General features: G+C 36.3%; 2 protein-coding genes across 2 annotated transcripts; both read right to left on the reverse strand.

The window, feature by feature from the left end:
- Positions 1-1,800: 1,800 nt before the first annotated feature.
- On the reverse strand, positions 1,801-7,322 carry LOC121811342 (WRKY transcription factor 6-like). Its single transcript, XM_042212180.1, has 5 exons — positions 6,922-7,322; positions 6,731-6,832; positions 3,470-3,871; positions 2,804-2,917; positions 1,801-2,705 (listed from the first exon to the last, which is right to left on the reverse strand). The coding sequence occupies exons 1-5, from the start codon at positions 7,120-7,122 to the stop codon at positions 1,983-1,985; spliced, it is 1,542 nt and encodes a 513-aa protein (XP_042068114.1). The 5' UTR covers positions 7,123-7,322; the 3' UTR covers positions 1,801-1,982.
- A 1,515-nt stretch (positions 7,323-8,837) lies between these two features.
- LOC121741997 (probable beta-1,3-galactosyltransferase 2) lies at positions 8,838-11,931 on the reverse strand. The gene is made up of 10 exons (XM_042135005.1): positions 11,567-11,931; positions 10,902-10,998; positions 10,745-10,812; positions 10,441-10,649; positions 10,301-10,364; positions 10,142-10,214; positions 9,928-10,048; positions 9,741-9,828; positions 9,544-9,669; positions 8,838-9,475 (listed from the first exon to the last, which is right to left on the reverse strand). The coding sequence occupies exons 1-10, from the start codon at positions 11,674-11,676 to the stop codon at positions 9,217-9,219; spliced, it is 1,215 nt and encodes a 404-aa protein (XP_041990939.1). The 5' UTR covers positions 11,677-11,931; the 3' UTR covers positions 8,838-9,216.
- Positions 11,932-15,529: the final 3,598 nt, after the last annotated feature.

Here is a 15,529-nt window from a genome sequence, read left to right on the forward strand (position 1 = left end):
ATTTCTAGTCCACCATACATATTTAATACTTTCCCGTAAAAATATATGCACTTTTCATTTTCGTCCGTCCCATAAAAATATGTGCATTACATTTTTAGAAAGTTATATCAATTTAATAATGTAGGTCCCATGTTCAATTAACTCTACTTTAACTACCATTTTACCCCTCTCTTACTTTACCATACAATTCTCCTCCTCTCTCTTACTTAAACAATTTTATCTTAATTATTGTGTCATATTCATTGTTCATATTTTTATGGGACGAAGGAAGTATAAAATAAAAGAAATAGAAATAACTAAAATATTAGTATTAGTAAAAAATAGACTTCACTTTGAATATATTTACCATAGAAATATATGGTTGAATTTTGGTGTACGGATAAAAAATATCAAAACTACTTTTTTTTGAAAGAAAACTATTTTTTTATTACTGAAAGATATCATTTATTCTTCATATAAAATCATGGAAGTGTTTAATACTATATGTTTTTGAAACATAGTAGTATATTATACGTAAGTTCCCTCTAATATCTTTCATCTATAATAAATTTATATACGGAGTATAATTTTCTATTTTAGTTTTCTATAAATAGTTAATATGCAGTCCCCAATGTAGTATTGTACACGGAGAATATAAATACTCTATATTAGGAAAATATCAATAAAAAAATGCATCTCAATATAAAAATCAGATCAAATCCTGATTATGAGATTTATCAATCTGCCAGTCAATAATTAACCAAAAAACGGTAGGTTATTATTAAGTAGTTTTAGGTCATTTTATAAAATTCGAGTTTGAGGTCATGTTAAGATCATTTTAGGTCATCCTTAAGATTGAGTTTTGCATAGATCAAAACTCACATAGATTATCTATATATATATATATATATATATATAGAGTTGTGATCAATGTCGAACCAATTTTAAAGACCGAACTAGAGACCAAATTTGGGCCATTAGATCTAGTTTTTTTGATGAGATGTGCTGCTGTGTAAAATTTTCGGTCTTCATTACAAGCTCATTTTACTTCATTGTATAGGTTTATTACTTCATTCCGTATGTAATACCTTGAAACTACAACATGTTTTTACTTTCTTCCAGTAGGTTTTGAAATGATTCAACATATGTTTCATTTGAATTCATTGACCTGAGTTTTTACTTTATTTACATTAAAAATGCAATTTATTCAAGTGCGTTTATTACTTCATTCAGAAACGTTATTACTTCATTGGATAAGGTTTTTACTTCATTCCAGTAGGACTTCAAATGCTTCTACACATACTTCATTCCAATAATTTATTACGTCATTCCATGTGTTTATTACACCATATCAACGTTGTGGCGGTGGTGATAGATATTGTAGAGAGAAAGAACGGCACGCGACGACGAAACTGCATTTACGTACTGGAATGAAGTAAAAACATACTGGAATGAAGTAAAAACCTACTGGAATGAAGTTAAATCTTCGTAACATGTTAGTATGACTTATTTACCTTCGGATGAATTAAAATAGGCTCGTGATGAAGGCGAAAATAATTGATAAATTTGTGTCTCTCATCCATAAAAAACTAGATCTAAAAACCCTAATTTGGTATGGTTCGGTGGTTCGGTCTTTAAGAGTGGATTTGTGAATAATGAGACTATATATATATATATATATATATATATATATATATATATATATAGAATAAACATAAGACATATAATCCATTTTAATTTATAGGTAATTTATATCTATGAACATGAAGTATAAATATTACTCCGTACATACTCAATTAACTACACGAATATTTGATTGATTTCACTTTTTTCTGTATATTCATTTTTTATTATTTTACATTATTCAAGAGCTAAAAAAGAGACAAAATTAAGAACACAATATCTAATGTTTTGAATTTTAACCTTTTTGTGAGAAAGTAAGACAAAATTTTTTTTGAAAGAGACTAATCGTGATGGAAATGAGGGTTTACTTTGGCCGATGATCATAAGTTGACTCGAAACCCCGAGCTGTTTAGATTATTGTTGCCATCGCCACTGTTATTACTGCTGGTGACATTGCCGTTTCCATAGTTGTTGTTGTTGTTGTCGTCATTGTTATTGTTATTGATGGCGCTACCGTTACTCGAGCTCGGCCCCCCGGGGCCAATGAGCGAGGAAATCGCCGCGGCTAGCGCCACCGTGAAGTTCGGGTCCGCTGCTATAGCATTTGCGGTTTCACTCAATTGATTATGCTGATGCATCGACGACGACGGCAACATATGGTCATGGGCCGCCCCTTGGCTTAGCTCCGGCGCCGATGATAATTTGGACTGGTTGTACAATGCTTGGCCGAATATAAGGGCGGCCGCGGCGGATCTGCCGCTGGCCGCCATGTTTTGGGGCGAATTGAGGAAGGAGAGGGGAAATTGGTTGGAGGGTTTGGGGATTTGGAGAGGGTTTGGGGATTGTGTTAGGTCTAATGTGATGGTTGGGAATGGGGCGGAGGCGGAGATGGTGGCCATGCTTGAGGAGCATGGGAGGAGGGTTCTAGCTAGGAAATTCGAGTTCATTATGCCGTCGGCGCTCGGCATCGAGCCGGAGAGGAGCATTCTTGCGGCCGAGGAAGTGGTTGACGCCATGGCCATGGCGGCCGGGGGCAACGGATGGTTGTGGTTGCCCTCGTAGGTCGTTATCAGGATGGTCGTGTCATCAGCACATCGTTGGACCTATGACATGGGGAGAGATATGTAATGGTGTTAGGTTTGTGATTTGATATCTTGACGATTTTATTTCAGTAGAAGATGAAGTACGATGGCGCGTATACCTGTTTTCGGACAGGGCAGCCCGTTACCATCGTGCAACGATAGTATGCACGAGGGCAAGGGTTACCCTTAGCCAATTTTTGTCCGTACTTGCGCCATTGGCATCCGTCATTGATCTATATAACACCATTAACAAATTAAACCCTCAAAAATATTTAAGGGTGTGTTTGATACAAGAAATTTATAATTGAAATTTTATGTAATTTAAATTGAAATTACAATATTTTAATTCAATTCAAAACCATTTATTTTATAAAAATAACTAATTGATATAAAAGGGATATTCTAAAAATTTATATTTAAATATACAATTTTAAAAAGAGAAAATATATAAAAGAACAAAAAATAATGAAAAGGCTAAAAATTAAATTGGAATCGAGGCCCGAAAATGAGGGGAACATGTCTAACAAATATTTGGATTTTTAAATATTAATTTAAGATATAAAATTTAAATAATTGAATTGGGAGCTTATGAAATTGCAACCCAAATCCAAATTCAAATATTATTGTGGCATCGACGGATGAATTTGATTTTGAAGACTTCATTTCTAATTCAAGATCTCAATTTATGGCTAACATTAATTTTACGCAACATACTGGTTATTTAAAAGTATTAATCCCTAAATCAATAATCCAACCCTAAGAAAGTAATTTTTGAAAGCACGTACCATGGCAGCCTCGGACCTAGCACGGACCGAGACACGGGCCTTCCTCATGGTAGCCTCGGCTTGATCAACACTTCTCGGAGAGTGTGCAAGCTTCTGAGCCTTGCTCTCCGGACCTTGTTCCTCTCTGCCCACGACATCTTTGTCATGGGCAACAGGCATGTCCCGGTCAATGTGCCCCTCGGGTGGGGACAACGAACTCTCCTCGTTACCCCCGAAACCGGGATCCAAGAATTGTCTAGGCGTTACAACCCCATTTTTCTTTTCCTCTGCTTCATGATTATGCATCATTGTCAGCGCCTCCATCTGCAAACCGTTATAGCTGTTTTTTATTTCATCCAACAACCCCTTCAAACGAATATTCTCTGAAATCATCTTCTCCATTTCAGCTTGAAGAAATGCCACCTATCACAAAACAAATTAAATTAACATGTAATACACCTACTAATGTCAGAATTAAAATTAATAGATAAAACAAAAAAAAAACTAATGTCAATCTAAATTAGACGAGAACAATACCTATAACATTTTGTTAAGGACTTAATCCCTAACGATCCGATAAAACGGACAATAACAAGATAAAGATAATCCGGCGCCCGTGAGGGTCGGCGGAGATAAAGATCTGGGCGGCTGTGCGCGGGTTCCAACCCGTCGGGCAACGGCTACAGATCAGATATACGTTCCGGCTGTGCGCGGAGACCTTCCGTCGGGCAGCAGGTAGCGTAGGGAATTATGGATTCAAAGCATAACTCGAGGCATTTGGCCAAAATAATATATTTATTGATGGATGATTAAATATGATAACAAGCTCTCCTATTTATAATACTAGAATACTACCCTAACTTATTGAATAAGAAAACTAAGATATGGAAAAGATTTACTAAATCCCTATAATATCTAAACTAAATAAATATAATATAGGTTCGTATCAACTCCCCCACGGTTAAAATCCACCTTGTCCTCAAGGTAGGAACCACGAAGCTACGAAGAGTTGAAAGAAGCAGCTTTGGCGATTTATCTCCTCCTGGATCAAATGCCCACCGAATAGTTGGGCGTCTCCCTTCATCATTTCCACCCAAAATCACCAATAGAGAACCGTGTTGGGTATAAGATATGGTGGACACCCCCGCCACATTGTTGTCACGACAATTCAACGCTGAAATGAAAAGTTTTGCCACACCTCCATGAATGCTCAAACACGGCGTGTCATTTCCCGGAGGAATCAACCTTGCATCTTTGTCGAACGATGTTGATCGATGATTCATATTTGGATCATCACCGACATTCAAATCCACATTGACACAAGCAATTACGGGCAAATCGGTATAAGCACTATCTCCTTTCTTGCCCCAACAATTTCCAACGACATTTTTGGATGACACTTGAACAACATTGAGTGAGGCGATTATCTTCTCCACTTCACCAATAGAACCATCATCCTCTTTATCTTCTAGCAATGTCTCCTCCTTTTCACCAATCTTCTCATCATATACCCCAACGAGCACTTGTGGTGGCTCATTGTCGTTCTTGACAATCCCTTTGTTCTTGATGAACTCTCCAGGGGACTCGTTGTTTGGAACATCAGGAGGAGCGCCATCATTGTGAACATCGGTAATGTCATTGGGAACCTCAACACCGAATACTATCGTGGGAGTATTATCAGTTTTCTCTTCGGCTAAATTCTCATCTTGAATGTTCTTCTCAAACGACCCGTTCAAACTGGCGAGCAAAGCGGCTTGCTCTAACCTATAAATACGTAATTTCTCATTGTAATCGTCTAAGGCCGCTTGTTGGACAGGAGTGAGTGATTGAACCATGAGATTGGGAGTATTGGGTAGACCACACTGCTTCCCCGAATCAATAAACTTGCTGGACTGTTGTGGCCGATGCGTGACGCCGGACCGTGGCGGGGCAACGACAGTCAACGGAGCTGTGCCGTGACTCAGAAATCGGTCGGACCGCGGTGACCGGTATGTAGGCTGCTCGGCGCGGCCATTATGAAGATGTTGGTGTCGCCTCGGATACTCCTCAAGATTCTCGAAGCGGTGATCTGTATCGTCGCTCCAAGCCTCGAATTTGTCCAATATGTCCAAAACGCGATCTAGTTTACTGGAAACGGGTTCCTGCCTGTACTTGGGTGGCGGCTGATCATACACCGAGACCTCGTTGAAGGGGCGTTGCCTTGGTGTCTCTCGATAGACAGGTGTGTCCCAACAGGTAGGTCGGCGCTTGGGCGGTGATGGCGAGTACATATCTAGCTCGTAGGATGAAGAATGTTGATATGCAGTGGTCCGACGGGTGCATGGTGGGTCCCAGCAAGTGGGCTGTCTCCGACGGGTGCATGGTGGGTCCCAGCAAGTGGGCTGTCGGGTGTGGCAGGGGTAAAACGGCTGCACGGGTTGAGGGAAATTGTATTTACGATGGCAATAGCCGGCGTAGTCGTATGACATGTCGACGGACTGAATCGTGGTTGTGGTAGAAATGGTGGTGATGATCGTCTGACTTCGACGCGGCACGCGGGAATCCTTCACGTCGGGCGTTGCAGAAGTAGAGTTGTCCGGCGGCTAGAGCTCGGCGGACAGGCGGGACTCGACAACCAAAGCAGTTACTGTCGCGGAATGTTTTCCGTCGGGCAGCGGTGTAGCTTCGGTTCGAGATGGTGGGAGGGTGAGATCACGATGAAAGCACCAGTTGTTAAGGACTTAATCCCTAACGATCCGATAAAACGGACAATAACGAGATAAAGATAATCCGGCGCCCGTGAGGGTCGGCGGAGATAAAGATCTGGGCGGCTGTGCGCGGGTTCCAACCCGTCGGGCAACGGCTACAGATCAGATATACGTTCCGGCTGTGCGCGGAGACCTTCCGTCGGGCAGCAGGTAGCGTAGGGAATTATGGATTCAAAGCATAACTCGAGGCATTTGGCCAAAATAATATATTTATTGATGGATGATTAAATATGATAACAAGCTCTCCTATTTATAATACTAGAATACTACCCTAACTTATTGAATAAGAAAACTAAGATATGGAAAAGATTTACTAAATCCCTATAATATCTAAACTAAATAAATATAATATAGGTTCGTATCACATTTCTTTATACATATCAAAAAATGTTATGCTACATACAAGAAATGTTATACGCATAATATACTAACAACTTTTTCTTTCATTTAATTATAAACTAGAATAAAATCCAGGGTTTTATCACTTTTACTTTCATTTAGTCAATGTAGAATAACATTTCTCTATATATCGCACCTCCATATTTTCTCTTTTTCTCTTCGGAATCGAGGGCCTTCCGTCCTCGACTCCAGACTCATCACTCCCCGTGTTCGCTGACGTAAGAAGATGCAAACCGGTCTGCCGGAAACAAAAAAAAAAGTTGAAAAAACAAAAAATCAAAACCACAAAGAAATTAAAATCCATAAGAAAAAAAAAAAGACACATACATTAACTTTAAAATCCAAACGATGATCACACCCTCCTTTGAAGTGGTCCATCCCATTCTCCTCATCATAGCCATCGCGACCGCCCTCGCTCTTGTTGGCGAAGAAGTCCACCTCGTCGAGAACCTTCCTCTTCCCGTGATCCTCGGAGGCGACCGGGAACTGGATGGTGGTGATGGGAGGCGAGTTGACCGGAGAGTCCATGGCCGGCGGGAAAAATCTAGAAATCTGGTGGAGTTTGAGATGGTTTTGGAAGTGGGTTTTTCTCTGATGATCTGTGGATCAATGGAGAGTCCAACTCTTGTGGCCATATATTCTTGATGGAATAGAGAGAGAAAATATGATCATGGGAGAGAGAGAACGACTCGGCAAGAAAGTTGGAAGGTTTAGACTAAAGAATAAAGACCAAATGTATGAGTATTTGTATATGGAAAATTGCTAAAAAAACATCAACTTTTGTCCAATTTTGTTAAATCGCGCAACTTTCGAAAATGACCAATTACTCCTATATCATGATCTTGACATTTTTCATAAAATTTTCGGCATGCGAGTCTGAATTTATTAACGTGGCACGTACATATGTAAAAATTAAAGACATGGTCAAAATTGTGTATTAAAAGATGCTATTTGAGTAGCCGGAAGTTTTGTTCGCGCAATGGGACAATGGAAAAATGTAATTGGACATTTTTTTAAGTTGTGAATTGACCACAATTTGATAAAAACATGGTGGGTTTTTTGGGAATTTGCCCTTATATAGTGTTGATTTTATATAAAATTATTTGGAATAGAGGATCTCGTGGTTAGGAGTAGGGTTCTAGATTTGTTGGGGAGAGAGAGATTGGGATTGGGTCTAAATTCGTCTAAAGTCATTTCCATATAGATGCTAAATTGTGGTCTAACAATAATGATGAAATAAAGTGAAAAGGTTGGATCTTGCTTGGTCTTCGTGACTTTTTGGTCAAGTGTTAATAAACTTGTGGTAAATCTAATTACACATGTCTAGTTAGTTAGTGTAGGAGTCATGTTTTAGTTGCTTTTTTCTTGTTATTTCTAACCTCCCAAAACAAGAGAGAGATAGAGAGGGAGATTGATAGATCTAACTATTTATCTAATAAAAATATTTACTGCTTTTTCATATTACCTACATCCCATAAAAATATGTGCACTTTCCATTTTCGCACGTCTCACAAAAATATGTGCATTCTATTTTTAGAAAGTTATATCAATTTAATAATGTAGGTCTCACTATCCACTAATAGTACTTTAACTATCATTCTCCTTCTCTCTTACTTTACCATACCATTCTCCTCCTCATCTCTCTTACTTTACCAATTTTATCTTAATTCTTGTGTCATACCAATTGCCTATATTTTTATGGGACGGAGGGAGTATATTATAGAGAATTTTCATGTATATATAGTTTTATGAGATAGGATACTAGTGTTATTATTATTATTTGATATTTGATGTATTTGGATAAGTCTAGAAGTCATTTTCAGATTGAAATAATTGTTTAAGAAATTGACATGTAAACTACGAAGTCATTTATGAAGTTTCTATGTGAATAACTCTTTAAAGAATATGTACTTCAAAATTAATTGTGAAATCAACTATTTTGATATATTGGTAGTTTTGTATTTGGAAAATAATATTTTTTTTTCTATGGAGATGACTATTATTTTTCAAATGTAAACCCTTTTGGTGAATATAAATGCTAACCTCTCATGGAGAAAATAACACCAAGAAAAGAACAAACAATATATGAGAAAAGAGAGTGAAAATTAACACGAGCAAAAAAGTACAACAGAAATATGAATGGTCAAAAGTCAAGAGAATCGAGTGATTTTAAAAATATGAGAAAATTCACCAAATTTATGGGATCAAATTGCAATTTCACATTAATTGGACTTCAGAAATAGTTATTCAAGTAACACTCTCAAATATTAATTCATTCCAAAAAAATAATTCATTTTTATCATTTTGGTACACTTATAAAGTTTCAGCTTGGCCCAGTGAACCAAACCGGCTATTTTGATTAAATTCGTTTCTCTGTATTACATGTAGATATTAATTGTTACTTCTACTTTACAAAAAGGGGGGAAAAGGAAAAACACAAGAATTTAATCATAACATATATGATCTCAACATTTTGTGGCACATTCCTCAATCTCTCAACTTTTAGCTCTCAATGCTGAAGTGCTGCTTTGCTTCCTTAGCTGCATTTTGCAGCTAAACACTTCTCTTCTAAAATGGAGAAGTTCTTGCAAAGCCCCTCTCTCTCCATACATATACTAACTCTCAGAACTTAGCCTTCCACACAGCCTCTTCACCTTCACCACATCTTCTATGAACCTCCTTTATCCTATCCACTGATCTGCATATCCCGCTGCAGCTCCAGTCGAACGAAGCAACACAAACGTTCCCCGCCTGCGCCTTCCATTCGCAATCTGGAGGCGTCCCACAGCACAATCTCCGGTCATCTATATGTTGCACGTCAAGCCCTATGAACCAAGCTCCGAGAGAAACGTCCTCGTTCGCAAACTTGTGCAGAACATTCCTATCAATAAAATAAAACAACATTAGTCCATGTGTGATTTGAACTTTGAAGATTATGCTAATGCTTACTTGTTTACTGAGATGTAAGTGGCTAGATCTTTTGATATGGCGTATAACTGCCCGGTCGCGTGGCGAAAGTACTTGTTCCCGTTGTCTCCAAACTTCCAAAACTCCGGCTCGTGGTACCTCACTCCCCTGCAACAAAAATAACCTCAAAAACTCATATCATCTGAGAAAAAAAGGTGTTGAGAATTTGGGATATGTACCTCTGAGAGAGGACAGGGCCGGATTTCATGCATCCGATGTAAACACGAGGCTTCCTCCGGTGCCTTGCTAGTGTCTCACCAAGTGTTGCTGCAACGATTGTAACAAGATTTCAAACATACATGACTAATGAAAATCACTCGAGAACTTGATGAAAAAGGACTAAAACAGATGTGTGTTGTGTTGTACCAATGTTGACATGGACATCATCATCGACTTTCACGTAGTACTCTGCATCCCACAACGAGACAGCAGTGGCGAAGTAGGCCTTAGTCTTGGCAGACAGCGCGAGATAGCCTTCGACGTGGTCCTACAACACCCAAAGAGATGATGTCTCAACAACATGGTATGGTAAGGTCTAAAATGGATGTGGTGAGGGAGAGTTGCACGAGTCGAGCCTCACCAGTCTCATGATGTCCCCGTGCTTCTGATCTTCGGCCTCAATGGCTCTGTCTAGTATTCCTCCTAAAGTAGCACTGCAAATCAAATGTGAAATACACTAACTTTTTTAGTACAATGTGACTAAAGTTTAGATAGTTAGATAGATGTGAGATTTTGTTACCTGTGGCCTATGACGAAGCGGACTACAATCCCCTTCTCTGCCTCCAATGCTCGTCGTTTATCTCCTGTTTTTCAATTCTGTTGAGACGCAATCACAGCGATAAAAACATTTGGACACGGACGAGGAGTCAAGAAACAGACCTTGTGGCATCCACATTGCACGAACTGAATCCCTCCGTTTCCTGCTGCTGAAAGCAGTGTTAACTCCCACAACCATGAAGTACTTCCTTCTCTTAGTCGAACCCTTGTCATTTTCAGACACGGGGGAGCCATTCAAGATGGATTCGTGCGCTGCCTTGGCTGCAGCCAGCTCCATCTCCAACGAGGAAATGGTCTTGTCAAGCGTTGTCCTATCACACACACGACGATAAAATCATCAAGACATGCCAAAAAGTTAGAACCAAAGTATGTTTTTTATGTTAGTTAACAAACAAAACAAGCTTACTTCATATCAATATTTTGAGTATTAGAAACTTCTTTGAAGATTTTCTTTGGCACCCTTTTCACACTGCTCTGCTCATGGATGAAACGCGTAAAAAGTGAGCTTCGTCTTTCCTGCTGATAATTATACACAAGGTCAAGGGAGAGAGATGGATACTCACGAACGATGGATCACAGCCTTCTGCTACAAGCTTTAGCCTCTCGGATTCAAACGCTGTCGTTCTAGCCACGCCTTTTGCTTCTGGAATGAACCATATCCTGTCGAAACGCCAAGTATATTCAACTTAGTATCTCAAAATACACATACATCTTCAAACAATTAAAGAAAGATTAAAAGAACAAATAAGTCTATGATCCAAAATGAGGAAAAAAACTTGATTTTTAGAAGCCACAAATGCACCTTCCACAGTTATTGCTGGGACCATTCTAACATTAAATATTCAATCTACTAATTCAGAATTTTAGAAATTTGCAGTAAAGGAGGCATAAAGTAGTTAGGAAATCAAACTAAAGTAGAATTAATTAGAGGAAACACAATTCAATTTAGTCTCCTACTTGTAAGCTTCAAATGTAACATTGTCCTAATTTAAACTAGATGTCATCAAGAATTGCGATCTAGCTAGAGGTCCCCTCACCATAAATTATCACAAAAGTAGTAGTAGAAGATAAAAAGAAGAATCAAGAACAACAATATATACCAATATAAATCCATGTAAGTGCTATTAAATTCAAGAATTGGGATCTTAAAAATGGTGGCAAGTGAATCAAATGAAAAATTAAAAAAATGTGAGATTAAATGAGGAAATATATGCATGGATGATCATACCTGTTGGTGAAGAGCAGTCCAGCACAAAAGCTACCAAGACAGAGAAAAAGAACCCATTTTTGAGATATAACACTTCTTGAAAACTGCTCTCCTCCACCTCTGTTCTTCATGGTTTTTTACTCAGGCTCAAGTCCCAATATATTTTTCAAGAAAATCCCATGAAAAAAGTTTGAATTTTTTTAAAGCCCAAATTCCCAGAATTTGTATCAAGAAATTGAAGGGAGATCAGAGAGGAGGAGATGAAGAACAAAAAAAGGCTGGCATTGTCCGATATTCTTATCAAGTATTTTTGTTGGGCTTTACTTTATCCTTTGCATCTCTCTTTCTCTCTCTGTGTGTTGAGAGTTGAGAGATGAGATGAGCACACTTTGCAGGGAAGGGACTTCAAATACAAGTGAGGGAAGACAGACTAACTCTCCCAGATTTACCAAACTGTCCCTGTCACCACCACGGCCGCCATTTTAATACAGTTTGAGTAAATAACTAAACAGAATTTATATTGACGCAACTTTTCACCATTTTTCAACTTTCCTAAATATTGTGTTAAAAAAATGTACTCTATATAAATTGAGGTGGACAATAGAAAAATAAAAAAAATACTAATACGAGTTTCATTAAGTCTATTTTCATGAAGTGGAAATTTCGGATCGAATTGCCGTAGCCAAAAAATCTATACTAAATGGTATAATTACTTTTATCAATTATATTAAAATTAAATTATAATAAGTTGGTATAATTACTTTTATCAATAACTATAGTTTCCATTCCCTGGCACGTGGGAAACTGCAGTTGTCTGCACGTAGGTCCATTCCTCACACATGCCATTAATCTTCCTAGGGTTATATTTGTCATTTCAATTCCTTCTAATTTTAATTAGTAGTACATAGATATAATAGGAGTAATTAGTTATGGAGATTAAAAGTTGAATATATTTCAGAGTCAAGGAATTGACCAATAATAATCTTCCGATAATTGTGCTAGTTGTAAATGGGTAGACTTTCGAATGCAAATTATTCAATGAATTGCCTAATTTCTTACAAACCTAATTTTCTAAGTACTCCACAAAGTCTAATATTATAGGTGATTAATTTTACATCAAGTGTCCCACAATTCCTATCAGTATTTATACTGCCAATAAATCAACATAATTGTGATTAATTTGAAATCCCACTCGAACTACGAAATTAATAAACTTGGGATTTAATTTGCTAAATTTATAGTCATTGATATTTTATTCTAGGAAGATAATTAGCAAACGTAGGCCACGTTAGTTTTGTTTTAATGGGAAATGGGCAGGTGACATTTTTACAATCTTAGGATAAAAAATTATTATTTTCTGCCTGATGGATACATTGAGATTATGAAATTTTAGATCTAATTATCGAAAATAGTGATGCTTGTAAATTGTAATATTATGAAATTAAAAAAGTGTTCAAGCAAAAAATGAGTCGCTACTAATTTATTTAGAGAGGGAAACTTAGCTAAATTACTAACTTATAAAATAATACTACTATTAAATTCTCCTACCTGCGGAATATCAATAATACTTGATTATGACAGAAATTAGTTATAAAAATATGTACTATATTATATGTAGGGCTGACAATTTTCGACACGACACGATAATCTGACACGAATCCACACGAAATTATTGGGTTGGGGTCAAGTTTTATTGGATCCGTGTCTTTATCGGGTTGACCCATTAAGAACCCGATAATTTTGGGTTGGGTTCGGGTCGGATGCGGGTCGGATACGGGTAACCCATTAAGAAATAATATTATTATTTTTATTATTATTTAAAAATATATATATTACTTTAATTTTTTAATTTCTTATAAATTAGGTTTAAATAGTATAAAACAAATTTTAATTGCGTAAATTAGGTTACAAATTAAGGTTTAATCGTGTAATATTAGGTTTTAATCGTGTAATATCAGGTTCAGGTTGTTATCGTGTCGTGTCAACCCATATTATATCGTGTCGATAACTGGTTCGTGTCGGGTGCGGGTCGTGTTCGGATTTGAAGGTAACAGGTCGGGTTCGTGTTCGGATTTACAGTTTTCTTAACAGGTCGGGTTCAGGTTAGGCCTTATTGGGTTGGGTCATTATCAGGTTGACCCGATAATGACCCAATCCGCACGATTTGCCAGCCCTAATTATATGGATTGTAATTTTATTTATTTATTGAACTATATAAATAAGTTTGTATACTAGTACTTCTTAATGATACCAGCCATCGAGTGTTTATTTTATACTAGTAGTATTATAATTTATAAATACTATTATCATTATTAATTTCCAATAATCCGTTAAATATTAAATAAGGGTATTGCTTCAGTAAATCATATATACACAAACAACAATTAATTGCTAGAGTGCTATATATGTCAGAATTAATATTATATATAGAAAAAATATATCCAGGTTGAGACATGCAAAAACATTAGTATAAAACGACAAAATGCACAAATTTAACAGGCAGTCTTCCCTGATTAAATCCAGACCATAATATAATTAAGAAAACATGTTTGTCTGTAATTTTGAAATTACATAGGATTTGCAGTTAAATTACATAAACTAATTAACCTTTTTTCTCAGAGCTGAATTATTGGTCGGTTTGATTGTGTCAGAATTATTTCAGAATAAACTCATTAGCTAGCTCCTTTTTTCGAAATATACAATATTTATTTCCTGAGATAATTCAAAATTAATTAATATTAGTATAATTTTCATCTCTAATTTTGAAATGTATGTGATGATAATAAGACAATAATTGTACCTGGATATAGATAACTTAGAAAATAGACTTCGCACATGTACATATGCCATCGATTTCGCTGGCAATATATTTAGCAAAAATGTAAGACAATGTACATTAATATTTAATTTGTCATAAAATGAAATTAATATATAAACTACTCATATACTCCTAGTAGAATTTATGATCAAATATCATTGATTTTGCAGGGTAACTGGATAGAACTTTTATTTTTATTTATATGTATATATTTCTGTTTTGGTGGTACAATTTTGGGACCAACTTTTCCTGCGTATATCTAAATTTAATCAAGCCGGTCTTAAAACTTGATTATGATTGTTTAATTATTCTGAATTGCTTATTCATCAACTGTTTTTTAGACAGAGTTTTTTTTTTTTTTTGCTTATTACAATGTTTTAAACTACTCTTGTACTATAGTATTATTTCCTTTGACTAAAAAATCAACTATTTCTTGAGTACTACTCCTATTTGCCTTGATAAGACACATACTATAACACTCGTTTTGAAATTGATTAATTATTTAAAATCTGAACAAAACATTAATTGATATTCTCACATCTTGCATCACTACTTAATTTTTTATTAATTGGTAATATATAAAAGAAATTAATTTTGTCAATATCTTAAAAATGATCTCTTAAAAAAGAAAATCTTGATAGATGCAATATTTATTATCTTTCGTACCTAACATAAAATAGAAAACAAAATCAATATATGTAACAGTGTACGTAACATCAAAATGATCGAGTGCCACAAGATGGGCAATTGGGCATATAGGGTCCTTTATTTACTAGTACTAATATATAATGTATCACAAAATTAGATCTATACCATGAATTCATGTCGGTGCTACCAACAACTATTGATCAAATTATCAAGAATCATGTGATTAAAGTATGGTGGTTTAGATCACCAATTTTTGTGGACCATTGACCTAAGATCATGTGATGCAGCAGCAAAGATGGTGACACATACAACCAAACAAAAATTGATTTAAAACATAATTTCATTTTTGGTATACTTTTTTAGTCAGCCAATCATGTAATTGTTCAAAGAAAAATAATACTAGTGGTTAAATCAAAACTATTCTAATAGTCAGCTCTTTTATTAAAACTCGAGTGATTTTTTTTTCATTTTAATTTGCTATTCAGAGAGGAATTCCTCATTTCGAATAAAAACACTCA

This window comes from Salvia splendens, chromosome 7, assembly GCF_004379255.2.
Source record: "Salvia splendens isolate huo1 chromosome 7, SspV2, whole genome shotgun sequence".
Taxonomy (NCBI): Eukaryota; Viridiplantae; Streptophyta; class Magnoliopsida; order Lamiales; family Lamiaceae; genus Salvia; species Salvia splendens.

What these genes read in the sequence shown, in the direction of transcription:
- LOC121811342 (XM_042212180.1), bottom strand. Translation starts at nt 7,122, where the DNA reads ATGGACTCTCCGGTCAACTCGCCTCCCATCACCACCATCCAGTTCCCG. An exon ending in GTTTGGATTTTAAAGTTAAT is followed by an intron (nt 6,833 to 6,921) that starts GTATGTGTCTTT and finishes TGTTTCCGGCAG; the next exon opens with ACCGGTTTGCATCTTCTTAC. An exon ending in CTAGGTCCGAGGCTGCCATG is followed by an intron (nt 2,918 to 3,469) that starts GTACGTGCTTTC and finishes GGTGTTATATAG; the next exon opens with ATCAATGACGGATGCCAATG.
- LOC121741997 (XM_042135005.1), bottom strand. Translation starts at nt 11,676, where the DNA reads ATGAAGAACAGAGGTGGAGGAGAGCAGTTTTCAAGAAGTGTTATATCT. An exon ending in GGACTGCTCTTCACCAACAG is followed by an intron (nt 10,999 to 11,566) that starts GTATGATCATCC and finishes GCGTTTCGACAG; the next exon opens with GATATGGTTCATTCCAGAAG. An exon ending in ACGGGGACATCATGAGACTG is followed by an intron (nt 10,049 to 10,141) that starts GTGAGGCTCGAC and finishes TGGGTGTTGTAG; the next exon opens with GACCACGTCGAAGGCTATCT.